At 46.7% G+C, this 19927-nt stretch overlaps 1 protein-coding gene across 11 annotated transcripts in view; it reads right to left on the bottom strand.

Annotated features, from left to right (window-relative positions):
• The window catches only part of VWA3A (von Willebrand factor A domain containing 3A), a 59751-nt gene that overhangs the window by 8018 nt on the left and 31806 nt on the right, over positions 1-19927 (bottom strand). For 9 of the 11 annotated variants that reach the window (XR_013385033.1, XR_013385035.1, XR_013385032.1 and 6 more), the window contains 10 exons: positions 14720-14794; positions 14426-14570; positions 13781-13976; positions 10031-10101; positions 7138-7290; positions 5526-5616; positions 4726-4836; positions 3926-4023; positions 2578-2715; positions 1297-1405 (listed from right to left, as the gene is read on the bottom strand). Coding sequence is in view for 5 of the 11 variants with exons in the window: in XM_077906945.1 (XP_077763071.1) it covers positions 1297-1405; positions 2578-2715; positions 3926-4023; positions 4726-4836; positions 5526-5616; positions 7138-7290; positions 10031-10101; positions 13781-13976; positions 14426-14570; positions 14720-14794 (1187 nt within the window). In the remaining 6 variants the exon portion in view is untranslated. The remainder of the gene's footprint in view (positions 1-1296; positions 1406-2577; positions 2716-3925; positions 4024-4725; positions 4837-5525; positions 5617-7137; positions 7291-10030; positions 10102-13780; positions 13977-14425; positions 14571-14719; positions 14795-19927) is intronic. The other 2 variants (XR_013385037.1, XR_013385036.1) reach the window with 1 other exon arrangement.

The following is a 19927-nucleotide window of genomic DNA, read 5'->3' as shown; positions in this document are numbered from 1 at the left end:
ATGCCTGTCTTTCTTCTCTTGGCCCAGCAACATCTATTCACTTTTCAGATCTTGGCTCAAATATCACCTCCTCAGGGAAGCCCTCCATGATCTTCCTGTCCAGGCCTGTCACTCCTCTTGGAGGCTCTCACTTCACCATGCCCATCTCCTGTCTACACGTCACTGTTGTGACATTAGACTTGTTTGTGAGACTCTTTGGTTAATGTCTGTCTCCTAGACCATATGCTCCTTGAGCTCAGGGACCCTGCTGGGTGTTGCCTCCCACCATCTTCTAGTGCCTGATGAGACAGCAACACATATTTGTTGAATAATGAATGAGTGAATAAGTGAAGTAGCCCTGGGTTTTAAAGTGTTGGTGGCATTTGAAGTATTAGCTGGTGCTGGGGTGAGCACTTGTATGCGAAGTGGGGATTCCATTGGTCATCACACCCTTCCCTGCAACAAATGTGCTTTGGGATTGGACAGAGGCATATGACCTTTTTGCTCCATGTCAGCCTCTGACCTGACAACTACACCTGGAGTTGGCAACACTGCCCCTCATCCCACCCGAGGTTCTGGGAAGCAGCAGTCATCACTACACACTACACCCCACTGTACAGTATGGTCTGTTTTACCAGGTTCTACTGCAGAGGATTGGACCTAATGAATTTGCACAGGATCCTGAGTGGCCTCTATGAAAGCCTCCCCCTCTCCTTCCTCCTGTTGTCCCAGGAACCATCCAGGCCCCAAAGCCTCAACACCCCCTGTCCAGCTCTAGCTAGCTCCCTGGTCTCTTGGACCTGATGCTTCTGATCATCTCTCAATCCCCAGCCCACCCTTCCCTAGGATGTGAGCCTGGCTCTCCTGGGCCAGCCCTGCCATTTGCCGGCCCGAAGGGGCCTCAATACTCTTTGTAAGGAAGAACAGGGATTCTGCTCTGCTGGGAGCCCCTCCCATATCCACCTTCATGGACCAGCTCTGTGGGGTCCAATCAATACTGAATTGAACCTCTTGAGAGTGATCCCCTGAGTCACGTCCAGGAGGGCAAGGGGTGGGAGATGGCCTTGCAGGGTGGGCCTGGACAGGCCTGGGTTCTCTCTGGTGCCCTTTGGCCTACACTCTACCTCCCTGACATCCAGCACCTTGCCTGACCTTGGAATCCAGAAAATCGTGTTGTACCTGGATGGCCCTCCTGGTCTCACCCCTGATCTGATGGTTTGTGCACCTGGCCTGGGAAGGGCTGGCCCTGGTCCCTGGGGTTGACCCTGCACTTCCCCTCATGCCCTTCCTGCACTCCAGGACAGCAGGAAGCCTCACCAGACAACAGCCACTGCAGCCTCTGGACATAGCGCTTCATCACCTTCTCCAGGCACGTGATGTATACTTCAATTTCCCTGGGCATCCACTGGATATGTCTCACTCTCCCCTGGATGAAGGCAAGCCAAGGCAAATTTCCCCACATCAGCTATGTCTTTAGATCCCCATCACCCCCATAAATAGTTCAATTGGTTATGGTTAATAGTTTCCAAAACATCTGTTAGGCAGATTTGTTACAGGTTTGCTATTTGCTTACAGGTTTTTTTCTTTTATCAAACTATTAGATTTATGGTTCTAGAGGAGTAGGGGAATTGGGATGATGGTTTTGTGGCAAATGTGGTCACTGAAATAATAAAAAACGTAGCATCTCTAAATTTTAAATTAGAAAACCCTTAATAGTAGGATGGGAAGTCCATAAATGTCAAACTAAAAGATGACCATAGACAGAGAAGGGGACAGAATGATAAAACTCCCATAAAAATCCTTCTGGTGAATAATTTTGAGTTTCGTAGCTACTTTTGACTTTCTAATTTCTCCTAACGCGATAATGTCATATAAAATGGAAAGAATAGAAAACAGGGTCTTCTAAACACACACACACAGACATACACACTCACACACACCATGATTTGTTGCTCACTTGTACTAAATTTCCTTGTTCTAGTGTTAAAGCAATGAAAAAAAATTACCCCCAAACTAGAAACTAGAGAACACAGTAACCTCCCCTGGGGGGCAGAGGAGAAGGGAAGCCCGCTATCCTAATAGAACCATCAGCAGCACTGGGGGTACAGAATTCTGGTGAGTTCTTCAGCCACAGCCTATTCTCAGCAACTTTCTTTCTTTCTTTTTAAAATATTTTATTTATTTATTCATGAGAGACACAGAGAGGCAGAGACATAGGCAGAGGGAGAAGCAGGTTCTCTGTGGGGAGCCCGATATGGGACTCAATCGCAGGATCCCAGGATCACGACCTGAGCTGAAGGCAGACACTCAGCCACTCGGCCACCCAGGCGTCCCTCTCAGCAATGTTTCTAATTGTCACACCATGTAGCCCATCTAGCTCTGGGGGGTGGTATTGGGCCCTCCACGGGTTGACTTTTCTTCCAACGGGATCTGTATTTCCTTATATGCTGAGAGCAATCCCACATTTGGGTGGAAGCAGGAAGAGAAGCCATGGCACAGACATGCACATGGAGTTCTCCCCAGCACACTTGTGCCATTTGTGGCTGATCACAGACAGGGGGTGGCAGGAAGAGAAGAGCAACGAAACCCACAACTTACGTTAATTTCTATGCTGGGCAGGATGGCGCAGTGTTTGGCTGACGCCAGCCCCTGGACCGATTTTTGATGGGCGCAGCTGGGACCTATGTATCTGGAGATTTCCATCTTCAGTTTTTTTAGTCCATAATTCGCTACCCACTCGAGAAGAGAGGAAAGAACTATTATCTTGGGTAACATAGGCTTAATTGAATGATGGTCTGACTCATCTATTGAACCTTATGTTTGAAATCTGTCTCATATTGGAAATGTGGGGTTTCTCGGTCCTCATTGAGCATCCGTTGCCTGTGGATTCTTTCCCCTGTGCTGGGGAGAGATGCATAAGAAATATGGGCAACAGGGGAACACAATTTATTGAGCATATGCTACTTTCTAGTCTGGTGGACACTGTTAGTTCCCCAATTCCATTTCAACTCTCTCCCACAAAATTTGAGTGGAAAGCTATGATTGGTCTGAAGTTCAGCCTAAGCCAATTTGGAGAATCTCAACCTCCCTGTCACAGTGAGAGAGATAAGAATGGGCAGGTTCACGGCAATTACAAGCATGGCTCTGGGATCAGCCCAATCAGACCCAAGCTCAGACTTTTACTGAATGGTTGTGGGAAGAAAGATGTTCTACTTTCAGGATATGAACAAGAAGGGGAATTTCTGCCGCTTGCAACCAAAAGATTGACACCACTAAGTGATTTACACAAAATACACTTCAACTAGCATCAATCCTATTAGGTAGGAACATCTGTCTTCATTTTTACAAATGAGGACCCCGAGATTCTGTGACTAGCTGGATGATTTGCCCAGCCAGGAAGTGGCAGGCCCAGGTTTCAAACATAGGTCTACTTAACACCTCCTCCCCATTTGCCACTTAAGCAGTTATCATAAGCAGCTTTGTCCCCGCTTCCTTTTTTTAAAAAAATAAATTTATCTTTTATTGGTGTTCAATTTGCCAACATATAGAATAACACCCAGTGCTCATCCCATCAGGTGCCCCCCTCAGTGCCCTTCACCCAGTCACCCCCACTCCCTGCCCACCTCCCTTTCTACCACCCCTAGTTCATTTCCCAGCGTTAGGAGTCTCTCATGTTCTGTCTCCCTCTCTGATATTTCCCACCCATTTTTTCTCCTTTCCCTTTTTTCCCTTTCACTATTTTTTATATTCCCCAAATGAATGAGACCATATAATGTTTGTCCTTCTCCAATTGACTTATTTCACTCAGCCTAATACCCTCCAGGTCCATCCACGTCAAAGCAAATTTTGTCCCCACTTCCAACGATGCCCATCTTCCTAAAAGTGGAAGGTTGGTAGAAGGAATTATTGCTTGGGGGGGCATGTGCTGGTGCTAAGAAATTCATACCTCTTGGCTTGAGCAAATTGTATCCTTCCTTGGCAACTGTATAGAAGAATTAACCCTTCGTATGCCCCTTCCTTGAGGGTACTTCTTGTATACAGAACCTAGGAGAAACAGAGTGAGGTTACTTTGTACACCTCTCATTCCTCCACCCCTCCCTTCCCCCTTGGGTTTCCTTTTGCATGTTAACTTCTCTGTGAATCAAATCAGCCAGGGTTGTGTGGGTGGCTCAGTCAGTTAAGCACCTGCCTTCTGTTCGTAATCTTAGGGTATTGGGATCGAGCCCTTCATCAGGCTATCTGCTCAGTGGGTAGCCTGCTTCTCCCTCTCCCTCTCCCCCCACCCTGCTTGTGCTCTCTCTCTGTGTCAAGTAAATAAATAAAATCTTTAAAAAAATCAGCTTTTAAAAAAATGTGCTGAAGGGCAGAAGGAAGGCTTTTAGGTGGATCAGGGGAAGCAGGCTCAACCTCCCCATCTCCGCACCTCAGGGAATCCTTGCTGGGATTTGTACCATTTCACAGTCATCAATGGTGGGGTGCTCATCTCCACTCCCTTCCTCATTTCCCAATCAGACTCAGCGGAGAACGCTGCCTCTGATGGATGGAGGATGAGTGGTGTCAAGAATTTGCACGTCTGTTTCCCTGGGTTGGGAGACCTGAGTCGTTTGAGGTTAGGCCTGCTCTGGAGGTACGGCTGCCCATGTCCTGGGACAGTCAGAGGGGGTCTCCCTACCATGGGGCCTGCTGACCTTACAGTTCCCCAGGGGCAGGGGGGCTGTTCAGACATTTGTGTAGTTTTCAACTCACCCACATTATTCCTTGTCTCTGTATAAAACAGTGAGAGAGATGTCTCTGCTTCCCTCCACCTGGTCTTCCTCCTCTGTTGTGTGGTCCCTCCTTTCACTGGCTGGGCTGCAGCTAGGGGACAATTGGCCTGTTGGCTGGAGCGACCTTGGGGGTGTCATGTGGTGACACTGTCCAGCTTGCCTTAGAGACTTGTCAATTTCAGCTATGTTGCACCCTTGAAATAGAGCTCCAAGATGGCTTTGAGGTCCTTTGGGACTATCCCAAGTCTTCTGGCCTCCCCTGGATCAGCCACAGCTAGAGCTGCTTGTTACCAAGTACTGATGTATACCAGGAGAGGTGATAAGAGCTTTCCATACCCTGTCTCATCTTATCCTCACGGTGCCCCCATTTACAGGGGGTAAGGGGGCCTCCGAGTCAGCAAGGATCCCACCCAGGTCTCGCTCACTCCACAACTCTGAACCATTCTGCTATGTCCTTGCCATTAGAAATAAGATACATGGTCTTGGTTCTATAAACTGAATACTTTAATAAAAATACTTGATGCTCTATCACGACCCGCTGGCACTGGTCATTAGCCCGTCTGGGCCTAAATTTCTTTATTAGTAAAACGGGGAACAAATAGATTACCTGTCACACAGGATTGATTGTTGTAAGCTTTAAATGGGACAATCTTAGCAGAAGGGCTGGCATGTGATCAAGACTCATGCTCATCAATCATTTTGGTTACTATCATAATTAATTCACATCCCACCCATGCCCGCCACCCTCTACACATGAGCCTGAGCGCAGCCATGCCTTACCTGGTGGGACGCCTGCTTTGCCACTGAGTGGCCGCCATGTCAGAACTTGCAAGGGGGATCTCTTCTCTCTGTCAGGGTCCTCTTTAAGGCTCTAGAAAACAGGCAGTCTGTCCCATCAGTAACCTGTTCTCCTTGGCAGGCCCAGACCGTGCGTAGCTCACTCCCATCCCAGGGGCTGCATTTCCAGGAAGTCTTGTCCACACAGGCACTGCCCTCATTCAAAGAACTCCATGAGGTTGTAGGAGCCAGCCCAGGGGCATCATCACCTTCCCTTGCCTTCCCAAACTCTGGGATGAAACCCCAGGCTCAATCTGTCCATTAGGAATCTGTACAGGGAGGGGTCAATGGGAACAAATTCTTTGGACATGTTTGCCCCATCTCCTGCTGCAGACTCAGAGGAGACTGTGGGTTTTAGGTAAAAAAAGTGTATGCATGTGTGTATGTGCATGTGTGTGTGCATTTCATAATAGAGAGAGAGGGCATGCTAGGACAGCCGTGGGATTTGCCAGAACTTTCTTCAGTTACCTGCCCTGCTTCCTACTGGACTGGAATTTCTGGGCTTCCAGCGTGATAGGTAAGTTCTGTGCTGTATCGGGAGGAGTTCTTCCTTACTGGGAGAACTGGGCACAAGGGGAAAGTGACAACACCTGAACAAAACTACCTGGGGCCATGGACCAGCTCACACCATTGGGTGAGCTGTTGTGGAAAAGGTCTGGTTGCCGCTACCCCAGGGAGCCTCCAGCCCTGGTTCTGGGAGGCTCTTTGGAGGCCTGGGCATAGCCTAAGCCTCTTCATGCTGAATCAGCTCAGGAAGCACTGGAGGCCCAAGAGGCAGCCTCTGAGACTCTCGGGTTTCATCCCAGAATTTGCCTCTGGGCTGGCTCCTGGAACCTGGTGGAGTTCTTCGAATGAGGGCAGAGCCTGTGTGGATAGAAACTTCTGGAAGTGCAGCCCCCAGGATGGGAGTAAGCTACACAGGGTCCAGATGGATTCCCTCATTCTGCAAATGCACTGTGTTTACAAGGATCTGTCAGTCAGTGAAACGCTGAAGGGCTCCAGATGCTTCCTGTCTGCTCAAAAGCACTGGAGCCTGGGGTCCTTTGAGGGCTCCCTGATTTCTGCAGTGGGGTGCCTATTTTATGCAGGGCAGATTTGACAGGCTGTGACAGAGATAAGGCCCGAGAAGGCACAGGTCACCCCCAGGGTCCTGTGGGCCCCCACCAAGCCTTGGGCGGCAGTAGCTGCAGTAGCAGGAGCCCATTACATACCCTAATACCCTAGCTCCTTTGCCCCCGAGAGAACCTCCAGCACAAGCCCTCCTGCCTTATAGCCATCAGATGTCACGGTGGGGACCAATTCCAAGGAGTCCTTAGTACCTGGCTGAGACAGGAGGCCAGGGATGCTAATAAGCAGGAGCTTATAAGAGCTAATAAGCAGGTCCCCCAGAGGAGTTCTTCCCCTGGGAGGCCAGGGCTGGAGGTACCCTTGGGACACTCACCACAGAGTACCCTGCCCCCACCCCTGCTGGCTCTGGCATTTCAAGATCTAGGAAAGACCAGGAGACAAGGTGGCAGCAAAGTCCTCTGTGTGTTATTAGGGAGGGGAGTCAAACCATTCTGGCCACCGAGGAAGCTGTGGGTTTGGAAGAACAGAGTTTCTTGGGCTGACTTCTTTGCTTGAATATCTTTGGCTTTGCTTTCAGGAGGACTGCACTCTCTAGTTCCTTTCTAGATTGGTTCTTCAGGGAGGACACCAGCAAGGCACACTGCAATTGGGATTGGGAGCGTTAGCAGCACCCCAGCCATGGCGTGCCTCCAAGCAGGGAACACACACACACACACACACACACACACACACACACAAACACACATGCACACCAGGAGGGGCCACTGGGGCCTCTGGACTCCTCTTCCTGTCCTTAGAATGCCACTTGGGACTGAGAACACTGTGGATCAATCTTATTAATAATAAGCCGATGCATTATTGGGATGCCTCAGGCACTGAGCTGCTTAATGCCCGGGGGGTCTCATGTAATTGCCGTGTACCTGCCCATTCTTATCTCTCTCCAACAAGGCAAGCCAACTATGCTTTTAGGGAAAGTGCTATCTTATCCCCGTTTTGCAGGGGAGGAACCCAAAGCTCCATGAGTTTAAGGGATGTGACCAAGGCCACTTGTATGTGGAGGACCTTCAGTTCAAACCTGGGTGGGTCTGGTTCCAAAGCCAGTGCTTTCCATATGTGGACCTAGCGTTAACATATGCCTGTCAGCTCACCACGTACCCAGGGCGGATGCTAGCAGAATAGTGATATAATACTTGGTTCCTTTTGCCAACACATTTCTCAACTGCCTGAAAGCTTCTCCAGTGATTCTCAAAGCATGAAGACACCATTTGAATGTAAATAACATCCTAGGAAGGGTGGGTCCAACCATTATTGCCACTAACACTTGGCAAATGTTGGTCAGAGGAGGGAACAGCCTAATGTGCATTGAGAAGGCAGAAACAAAGCACCAAAGAGGTGTCCCTGCAGGGAGAGCAGCTAAGGCATGGTTAGGGAAGCCACAGACGTGCCCACCCAATGGACACGGAGGAAGGAACACAAAGCTGTGGCCCTGCCCTCCCAGGAGCTCACAACGTAGTCAGGAAGATGTTGCCCTGCCAATGGCTGCAAAGAAAATGTGAGTCAGGCTGAGTCTCCTTCATGGGGTCTTCCTCCCTCCCCACCTTGACCATGACTCCCTTCATGCTGTTTGTCTACCCTGATGGCTTGAACTGCTCCACATCTACCTCCAGCCCTTATCATTCTTCCTTGTTTGAAGTACCCCCATTTGTCAGCTCATGAGCCCCACAAACTCACCTTTGTCCTAGGCCTGCCCTCCCACATTCCCTATAGGATTCTCTCCTGTTTTCTCTCTCTTGGTAAATGGCACCGCTGTCTACCAGGTTCCCCAGCAAGGAACTCGGAAGTTACCCTGGGATTCTTCTTCCTTACCCTATACATTCAATCACCATAAATTTGGTCAATTCTTCCTTAAATGTTTTCATGTCCATTCCCTTATCCCTGTTCTTATTGCTTATAGGAAACTCCCATGCTTCATCCAAAGCCTTGGGTATCTGTGGAGCAGGACACAGAGAGGGAAGCTGATATGGGGTGAGTCGTGTCCCCCAAAAAGATATGTGGAAGTCCAACCCCCCACTTCCCCCATATATGTGGTATATGTGAATGTGATATTCCTTGGAAATAGAGTCTTTGTAGATATAATTAAGGTGTAAGTTAATGAGGACATACTGGAGAAGGGTGTGCCCTCGATACAATAGGACTGGCATCCCTGCAGGGGAAGAGATGCACACACAGCAGGAGGGGAGCCATGAGAAGATGGAGGCAGAGCTGGGAGCTATGTTGCCACAGCCAAGGAATGCCAAGGATTGCTGGTGACAAGGACTCTGTCCTTGACTAAACTTTTTTTTTTTTTTGAGCTTTTATTTATTTATTCATGAGAGACACCGAGAGAGAGAGAGAGAGAGAGAGAGAGAGACATAGGCAGAGGGAAAAGCAGGCTCCATGCAGGGAGTTAGAAGTGGGACTTTTAAATTTTTTTTAAAATTTTATTTATTTATGATAGGCACACAGTGAGAGAGAGAGAGAGAGAGAGAGGCAGAGACAAGGCAGAGGGAGAAGCAGGCTCCATGCAGGGAGCCCTATGTGGGACTCGATCCCGGGTCTCCAGGATCACACCCTGGGCCAAAGGCAGGCGCCAAACCGCTGCGCCACCCAGGGGACTAAACTTTTGTTGGGCTCCTCTGAGTACTCTTCTTGACTCAGTTTTGACTTTGGCCTATTAAACCCAGTTTTAGTGAAGAATCCTGTTTAAGCCTGTTTTGTAAGAATCTCCCTACCCTTAATATTTAATCAAGTTCCTCTCAGCAAATTTCTATCCACTGACCCTTTTGCTGTATTGGCTATATATCTTGGCTGCTACCTTGGCTGTAGATTCAGAGCTGAGTTCAATCTCTGTGCTCTACTGTAGTAGTTTTGGATAAAATCTTCCTTGCCATTTTTAAAAAATATTTTATTTATTTATTCATGAGAGAGAGAGAGAGAGAGAGAGGCAGACACACAGGCAGAGGGATAAGCAGGCTCCATGTAGGGAGCCCGATGTGGGACTCGAACCCGGGTCTCCAGGATCACACCCTGGGCTGAAGGTGGCACTAAACTGCTGAGCCACCTGGGCTGCCCCTTCCTTGCCATTTTTAACGACAAGCATCCAGTGCAATTTTTAAAAACACCAACCAGCACCAGAAGCTAGGAAGGGGTAAGGAGGGACTCTACCCAGAGCCCTTAGAAGGAGCATGGCCTCTCTGGGACCTTGAGCTCAGAATTCCAGTCTCTCAAACTAAGAGGATAAATGTCTGATGCTTTAAGCCACCTGGTTTGTGGTACTTCACATATCAGCCCCAAGTGACTACAACAAAAGTGTGGTCATTCGCCCCACACCTAAGCCATACCTTCTGCGAGTAGTTGAGCGCTTTTTCCATTTCAGACATGATGGCGTTAATGTCATCGCTTTCGTAAATACCTAGACACAAAGCACATTGTGAGCATGGAGAAGGGGTGTAGATCCTGGCAAGTGTCCATATTTGTACACACCAGGGCTATGTGAAGGTGCCCTGAGCCTGAGGGGCAGGGAGGGATCCCAGTGGGCTGAGCTAACTAGCCCCCACCCCTATGCCATCCAGTGGTGAAGGAGATGGGCAGGTATGGTGAGGCTCTCAGCAGGAGGGCTGGCCCTGGGACCCAGCACCCTGCACTCAACCAACTGCTCTCACCCAGAGGAAGGGTAGGTTAGGTAGGAGCAATGGTCCTGATATTCTGGTGAATAAAAAGACCCACCTTGGGATGGGTGTAATGTAATGTGTCTGTAATGAATATTGGTGACTTATTTGAGAGGGATTGGAGTGTAATGACTAAGAAGACAGCCTATGAAGTTGCTCTCTGGTTCTACCACTTATTACTTCTGGGCTTTTGGGCTCTATGTCCCAGCTTTCCTATCTGTAGAATGGGGATAATAGTAACCCACTTCATAGGGTTATTGTGAGGAATGAATAATAATATATGTAAAATACTTGGAACCATGTCTGGCAATATAATAACTGTTACAGAAGCATGTGCTATTATTAGTAATAATCACTAATAATAACAAATGTATATGTCCAGTACTTTTCACAGGATGTGGGAAACGGCCCCAGAGTTCCAGCCCCAGCTATGCCACTAACTATGTAACCATAGGTTACATGACTCTCAACCCTGAGAATCATTTCTTCATTTGTATATTGGAGAGGGTGGAATGTACTAGTGTGTCCTGAGCCTCAATCACTCCTGTATCCCTGTCATGATTTCCCCTTATCTTCATACCACCCAAACCATTGTCCCCTTAATATACATTTTATCAGGGGCACCTGGGTGGCTTAGTGGTTGAGCATCTGCCTTTGGTTCAGATCATGATCCCAGGATCCTGGGATGGAGTCCTGCATCAGGCGTCCTCCCTCTGCCTATGTCTCCGCCTCTCTTTCTGTGTCTCCCATGAATAAATAAATAAAATCTTAAAATATATATATATATATAAATATTTTATCAATTTACTTTTATTTACTTAGAAGCATATATACATATTATTGACATATGTTAGTTTCATGTATACAACATAAAGATTGGATATTTGTGTGTATTATGAAATGATCACTATAATGCCCATCTAACATACTTAAAAGCATATTTTAAAAAATAAAACTTAAGGGTGCCTGGGTTGCTCAGTTAGCTAAGCATTGGACTCTTTTTTAAAAAAAAAAAAAGGTTTTATTTATTTACTTATGACAGACACACACAGAGAGAGGCAGACACAGACAGAGGGAGAAGTAGGCTCCATGAAGGGAGCCTGACATGGGACTCGATCCAGGGTCTCCAGGATCACACCTTGGGTTGAAGGTGGCGCTAAACCACTGGGCCACCAGGGCTGCCCAGCATCTGACTCTTGACCTCAGCTCAGGTTTTGATGTCAAGGTCATGAATTCAAGTCCTACATTGGGCTCCATGTTGGGCATAGAGCTTACTATAAACAAACAAACAAACAAACAAACAAATAAATAAATAAAACATTTTTAAAAATAAATTAATTTTTAAAATAAATTAATTTTTAAAAGCAATTTTCCTTTTTTTAAGAAAAAAAACTTTTATTTATATTTAAGTCAGCTCTAGGGCCAATCTGGGGCTTGGACTCATGATTCTAAGATCAGTCAGTGGAGCTAGCTGGGCTCCCCAGAAAGTTAGCACTTTCTTTTTTTAAAGATTTATGTATTTCTTATTTTAGAGAGGGGGAGGGGCAGAAGGAGGGGGAGAATCTTAGGCAGGCTCCATGCTAGGAGCCTGACCTGGGACTCAATTTCATGACTCCAAGATCATGACCCGAGGTGAAGAATTGGTTGCTTAATCAGTTGAGCCACCCACATGCTCCAAAGTTAGCACTTTTTAATGAAATGTTAAAATAAGCAAATAACTACTTAGGGGAGGAAAAAAAACAATTTTTTTTTCTCTATTCTCTTAGATTTCTCCAGCTGGGAGGATTAAAGAATTAAACTGACAGGGGCACCTGGATGGCTCAGTAGTTGAGCCTCTGCCTTTGGCTCAGGGCGTGATCCCGGGGTCCTGGGATCAAGTCCCACATCAGGCTCCCTGCATGGAGCCTGCGTCTCCCTCTGCCTATGTCTCTGCCTCTCTGTGTGTCTCTCATGAATAAATAAATTAAAAAATCTTTTAAAAAAAGAAAGGATTTAAACTGACAACGACAGATTAACAACAACAAGGAAAAGTATTTTTAACATGTACAGCATGTACACAGAAAGGAGGAAGGCAGCAACTCAGAGCGCATGATTGGAACTCAGAGGCCTATGCTGGTGTCTTAACCAAGGACAGTTCATCTGTAAGGAAGTGACAAGGACAAGACAAAGGGAAGGGGATTAGGCTTGTAGGAGCTGCAGACTGTGGGAAGGCAAATATGGGGAGGTAACTGAGGGAAGAGAAGTGTCATTTTTGTAAGATTTGTTGTATCCAGTGCTTCTCTCCTCTTCCTGGCACAGGAGAGGGAGACACCTGAGATGGAAACGTATTCCTGCTTTTAGGCAAGTGGGGGTGGGAAGGGGCAGAGAACTCCTTCACTGTTTCTTAGTTATCTTCAGCTCAAAATAATCCATATGCCACAGCGGATATGTGGCAAACTTTGGGGTGGCATGTTCTGATCCCTAACTATCACAACAAGAGAAACTATTGCTCTGCATTCCACCTTCACCCGTCTTGCCACCTTCTTATTTTTTTTAAAAAAGATTTATTTATTTATTCATGATAGAGAGAAAGAGAGAGAGAGGCAGAGATACAGGAGGAGGGAGAAGCAGGCTCCATGCCGGGAGCCCGACGTGGGACTCGATCCCAGGACTCCAGGATCACGCCCTGGGCCAAAGGCAGGCGCTAAACTGCTGAGCCACCCAGGGATCCCCACCACCTTCTTATTGTGAACGTATCACCTTTTGGGAAACGCTAAATTCCTGAAGAGACCCTTCAGCCCCCTTCCAGCTGCGACATTCTGAAATATTTTTAAGTCAGGGCACCTGCCTGGCTCAGTCCATAGAGTGGGCCACCCTTGATCTCGGGGTTGTGAGCTGAATCCCTACATTGGGCATAGTGCTCACTTAAATAAATATTTTTAGTAGGTTTACTTTTTTCTTTTTTACTTAAAAAATCGCAGTAAAATATACTTTATATAAAGTGTGTACCATTTGAAACATGTTTTCTTTTTTTTCTAAGATTTATTTATTTGAGAGAGAGAGAGCAGGAGGGGCAGAGGAAGAGGGAGAGAGAATCTCAAGCAGGCTTTGTGCTGAGCATGGAGCCAATGTGGGGCTCTATCTCACAACCCTGAGATCAGGACCTGAGCTGAAACCAAGAGTCGGATGCTTAACTGACTGAGCCACCCAGACACCCACCACTTGAACCATGTTTGAAGTATCCAGTTCAGTGGCATTAAGTACATTCACAGCATTGTGGAGCCCTCACCACCATCCATCTCCAGAATAGGAATTCTGTATTTCCAAATGGGATTTTTCACATGCTCCTTTTCTGGAACACATCTATGGCACAGGGAACTATGTTGGTACTGAGACAACTTTCTAGAAGGAAGGAAGTGAAGGGGTCTGCCAACCCTCACACACCTGTGTCACCAAACCAGTGGAAGCGCCCAGCAGTAGCCTGGGTGACCTCCCGGTAGGCGGCGGCTGTGTCTGTGCGGCTGGCATAGCAGGCAGGGGGCATGATGTCCATCTGGGGCTCGCCCACGTAGAAGAGACACACGTTCAAGTGGAGGTCGCAGCCCCCACAGGCCTCAGTCATGTAGGCGCTGAGCATGGGCTGTGGGGAAGAGAGGGCAGGAGGGCCTCACAGCTGACAGCTCCTGGAGTGGCTGCTCTCAGGTCAGCTGAACCAAACTCTCTTTCTTCAGAGCCTGCTGGGCACCTGGTCTACTACTTGGTGTGAGGATAGAAAGATAACTGAGCTTGGGCTCAGTTTCTCTGTCTTAATAGGGTATGGCCTGGGAATGGACCCGAGAGCCCACTCATGCCGAGTGTGGTCAGGGGACCAGAAGCATGGACATCTCCTGGGAGCTTGCTAGGAAGGCAGGCTCTCAGGTCCCAGGCCAGACCTTCAGTAACATGATCTGCATTTTAGCAACGCCCCAGGTAATTCTTCTGCCCATTATAGTCAAGTTTGGGAAGTCATACTGGAGAAACCAGTTGTTAGGCACCCACCGAGAGGAAGATGCAGGCTCATAAAGGATGCCCAGGACAAGGCCTACTCACCATGTCCTGGTCAGGGATGCCCCCTGTGAAGAGGTAGATGCCCTGTGACTGGTGTTTGTCTTTGTCCTTGAAGTCCACTTCCACAGCCTTCCGCAGGGCGCTGAGGATATTCCTGCTGCCCCGACACTGCAGAGTCAGGGCCCACCTGGGAGGGAAGGAGGCTCAGCTGAGGGAGACCAGCCACGAGGCTCCAGAGCAGGAGGGCAGGGATTCCGCTGGAGAGGGCAACAGAGCAAATGGCACCACAGAGGCTGCCCCCAGACCCAGCAGGTGCAGTCTCTGATGGTCACCTACCGCCAGGCGCTTTGTAGGTTTTCATGGCTCACGGCAACCATCTCGGACCTCCAGCTTTCAATTGTGCTTCCAAACCTTTGGAGGGAAGGAGAGCGGGTGTGTTATTAAACAGGAGATATATTCACTCTATACCCCGGGTCTTTGGGCCCTCCGGGCTTTTAGAGGGGTAATAGTCTGACTGTACCCAAAAATGTTAGGATGTCTCTGGCCAGGGCCAGTCATACGATTTCCTTGCCTGGGTGGCTCAGCGGTTGGGCACCTCCCTTCTGCCCAGGGCGTGATCCTGGGGTCCCAGAATCGAGTCCCACATCTGGCTCCCTGCATGGAGCCTGCTCCTCCCTCTGCCTGTGTCTCTGCCTCTCTCTCTCTCTCTCTCTGTGTCTCTCATGAATAAATAAATAAAAATAAAATATTGAAAAAAAAGGAGTGGGGAAAAATTTCCTGTGTGAGCAGAGCGGGGGGCGTGGGAGGGAGGTTTCAGTCATAACTCAGAGCCAGGAGCAGCTCTGGCCAGACTTCTTTTCTGACTTCCCCACCCCTCAAAGGAGGGAGTCATTGTCCCATTTTAAATTCCCCTAGAACCAATTCGACCCCGCAAATGACCTTTTTCACTCAGTCTGTACTATAGTCTTTTTTAAAATATATAAATTTATTTTTTATTGGTGTTCAATTTGCCAACATATAGAATAACACCCAGTGCTCATCCCATCAAGTGCCCCCTCAGTGCCCGTCACCCAGTCACCCCCACCCCCCACCCACCTCCCTTTCTACCACCCCTTGTTCGTTTCCCAGAGTTAGGAGTCTCTCATGTTCTGTCTCCCTTTCTGATATTTCCTACTCATTTTTTCTCCTTTCCCCTTTATTCCCTTTCACTATTTTTTATATTCCCCAAATGTGTACTATAGTCTTTTAAAGATTTTATTTATTTAGGTTTTTTTAAAAGATTTTATTTATTTATTTGAGAGAGTGAGAGCTTGAGCTGTGTGGGGAGGGGCAGAGGGAGAAGCAGACTCCCTGCTGAGCAGGGAGCCCGATGCAGGCGCTCGATCCCAGGACCCTGAGATCATGACCTGAGCTGAAGGCAGATACTTAACTGACTGAGCCACCCAGGCACCCCTATAGTTTTTTTTTTTTTTAAGATTTTATTTATTTATTCATGAGACACACACAGAGAGAGAGAGAGAGACAGGCAGAGACACAGGCAGAGGGAGAAGCAGGCTCCATGCAGGGAGCCCAAGTGGGACTTGATCCTGGAGTCCAGGATCACACCCTGGGCTGAAGGCGGCGCTAAACCGCTGAGCCACTCGGGATGCCCCCATATGGTTTTTAATTTAAAAAAAAGCATCATCTCATTTTCCTATGAAACAGAATTTAAATCTTTGGGAAAAGGCTGATCCCCTTTATCAAGAAAAAGGTGTCCCTTCTCTGGATCAAGGTTAATTCCTTTACCTGGTCTTCTGAGACCCTGCCCACATATAGCTCCCTCCCCCACACATCCCCTACCTCACTCTATTTTCCTCTGCCCCACTGTCTCTGCACATGTTTGAGTCTGTCCATTCTTTTTTTTTTTTTTAAGATTTTGTTTATTTATTCATTAGAGACACACACAGATAGAGACAGAGACAGAGAGAGAGAGAGAGAGAGAGAGAGAGGCAGAGACACAGGCAAAGGGAGAAGCAGGCTCCATGCAGGGAGCCGATGTAGGACTCGGTCCTGGGACTCCAGGATCACGCCCTGGGCCCAAAGCAGGCACTAAACTGCTGAGCCACCCAGGGATCCCTGAGTCTGTCCATTCTTAAAAAGAACTTCCTCTTTCTAACAGGGCCCACTCCATTAGCCACTTCTCCTTCCTGTGTATGGACCAGCTCCCTGGAAAATAATGTCTTAACCACTTCAGCTTCTCCTTATTCTGAAACTCACTGCAGTCAAGCTTCTGGTAGGTTCTCTGGCAAATATTAACAGTGACCTACTTCCCCCTTTCATGAAAATATCTATTGTAGTTGGATAATAAATCTTCTATTACTGTTTGATAAAAATTCTAACAATATCCAGAGAATGAAAATTCCTCCCATTTTATTCCCCAGAAAAAATTCTGTGAATTCTTTACTCTATGTTCCTTTGGATTAAAAAAATAAGAAGCAAAAGGGCACCTGGTTGGCTCAGTTGGGAGAGTATGGGACTCTTTTTTTTTTTCCCCTTAAGAGACAGAGAGAGGGGACATCTGGGTGCCTAAGATGGTTAAGTGTTTTCTTCAGCTCAGGTCATGATCTCCGGGTCCTGAAACTGAGACCCACATTAGGCTCCCTGCTCAGCAGGGAGTCTCTGCTTCTCTCTCTGCCTCTCACCTCCCTGCTCTGCTCATGCGCTCTCTCTCTCAAATGAATAAAAATATATATATATATATATATATATATATTTTTTTTTTTTTTTTTAAAGAGAGAGAGAGAGAGTGGAGGTGGGGGGCAGAAAGAGAGGGAGAGAATCTGAATCGACTCTGCATGGAGCATGGAGCCCGACACAGGGCTCAGTCTCCCGACACTGAGATCATGACTGGAGCTGAAATCAAGAGTTAGATACTTAACAGACTGAGCCACCCAGGCACCCCAGAGCATGTGACTCTTGATGTCAGGGTTGTGAATTGGAGCTCCACATTGGGTGTAATGATTACTTAAAAAGAAATAAAATCTTTCAAAAATAATAAATAAACAAAAATAAAAAAACATAAAACTTGTCAAATCACTAAGTTGTATACAACTGAAACTAATGTAACATCATGTCAACTATATTTAAAAAAGCATAAGTAGAAATAGAATATTATAGTTCATATTCTTTGTAACTTGCTTGTTTCCTTTCATTGGGATTTACTGAGGACATTTTTCTTTTCTTTCTTTCTTTTTTTTAATCTGGAATAGTCACAATTTTTTTTTTTTTTAATGATAGACATAGAATGAGAGAGAGAGAGAGGCTGAGACACAGGAGGAGGGAGAAGCAGGCTCCATGCAAGGAGCCCGACGCAAGACCTGATCCTGGGATTCCAGGATCGTGCCCTGGGCCAAAGGCAGGCGCTAAACCACCGAGCCACCCAGGGATCCCTGAAGACATTTTTCTAAATGCAAACATGTAAATCTCCCTCGTTCTTTTGAATAGTTGCACTGTCAGGATTGTTTTACCCATTTTGCCAATGATCATGCAGTTTGTTCCCGGGTTTATCTACTATTAGAACTCCTGCCTGGTTATCTATGCAGACTGATCTTTGTATTTCCTTCAGGTAATATATAAAAGTTTAATTGAAGGAATGAAAAATATACACTTAAAAATTTAATACAAGGGCTATACCAAATTACACTTCTACAGACAGTTTTCAAGAGTGCCCTTTCCATCACATCATCACCAGCACTGGGCATTATTATTATTTTGAATCTTTTAAATATTTGGTTGCCAAACTGAATTGCAAAAAAAAAATTATATCTCATTGTTTTGTTGTCAGTGAGCTCTACTGCCAAATTTAGTGGATTCCTTTATTCTTCCCATTCCTGCTTGCTTCTGCAGGATCAAACTCTTTCTTTCTGAGATGTGTCTTCTCAATATCATCCTCTCCTCATTTTCCTCCTACCTCTCTGGTTGCTCCTCTCCTGTGTGCCTCTGCCCGCCCTCCAAACATTAATGCCTCACCAGTTGTGTCTTTGGTTGTCTTCTCTACCCTTCATGTCTTCACAGGTGCCTTCATGCACTTCTGTGTTTTCTCTTTTTTTTTTACTTCCGTGTTTTCAACCACGTAACCAGAACTCTGATGGTTCGCAAACCTGTATTTCCTGGCTAGAACTCCTCACTGGAGTCCCTACGAGGACATCTCCACTTGACAATCTCCAATTCTACATGATTAAAACTGTCTTCTACTTCCAAGATCTGCTCCATCTGGGACATCTTCTTTTCACCATTCTCATATCCTATAGCCAAATAATAACTCATTTTGTAGATTCTAACTCTATAGCCTCTCACATGCATCCCTTCTTTCATCCCCATGGCCATAGCTCAAGCCTACTTCACACTAGTACAGACCACTGTAGCCATCCAGATGGCTTCCATCCCTCCAGCATCACATCACTTCAAAACATCCTTCACACTGTGACTAGAGCATTCAATATCTGATCATCTTTTTACCTTGCTTAAAATCCTCTAATGCCTATATGTCCTATAGTATAAAAGCTCCTGAGCATATCATATATATGTATATATATATATACCCTCCATCATCTGTTTAATTTTCTCATGCACAATTTCTCTTTCTCTCCCTATAACCTATTGAACTCCCTGATGCTCCCAAAATTCCATAGTCTGTGACCCCACAGTCTATGTCTCATAATTACAACACCTCTAATTTTCCTGTTGCTTCCTTTACTGAAAATGTCTTTCCTCCCTGCTGCCCTCATCATTTCCATGTTCTGGGCAAACACCTACTCATTTAGCAAGACTCAGCAAAAGGATCACCTCCTCTGTGAAGATTTTCTTTTCTTTTTAGTTTTATTTACTTATTTTTTAAGAGATTTTTAAAAAGATTTATTTATTCATGACACACACACACACACACACACACACACACACAGAGGCAGAGTCACAGGCAGAGGGAGAAGCAGGCTCCATGCCAGGAGCCCGTTGTGGGACTCAATCCCGGGACTCCAGGATCACGCCCTGGGCCAAAGGCAGGCACCAAACCACGGAGCCACCCAGGGATTCCCTATTTACTTATTTGAAACTGAGAGAAAGCATGAGTGCAGGGAGAGGGACCAAGGGTGAGAGACAGAGGGATAGAGAGGGAGAATCTTAAGTAGGCTCCATATCCAGTTTGGAACACGATGTGGGTCTTGATGTCACAACCCTGTGATTATAGCTTGACCTGAAACCAAGAGTTGGACATTTAACCAACTGAGCACTCAGGTGACCCTGTGAAGATTTCCTGATCTCCTGTGTTCAGGTAGGATGGTCTGATCCTGCCTTCTACCTCTTTCTGCAGAAATCAGTTAATCACACTTATTTCTTAACATGCCTGTCTCCCTCTAGTAGATCCCAAGTTCCCTGAGGACAGGTATTATATGTATTCACTTCCATATTCCCCAATGCTTAGCGCAGCAATTTGTACATGGCAGGCTTTCAATAAAAGTCTGTTGAATGAATTAATGGTTGGATAAATTAATGAAAGCATTGCCTAAA

Source organism: Canis aureus, chromosome 8 (assembly GCF_053574225.1).
Source record: "Canis aureus isolate CA01 chromosome 8, VMU_Caureus_v.1.0, whole genome shotgun sequence".
NCBI classification, from domain to species: Eukaryota; Metazoa; Chordata; class Mammalia; order Carnivora; family Canidae; genus Canis; species Canis aureus.
The sequence above is the reverse complement of the archived record's forward strand: the minus strand, read 5'-3'. Positions and strand labels throughout refer to the sequence as shown.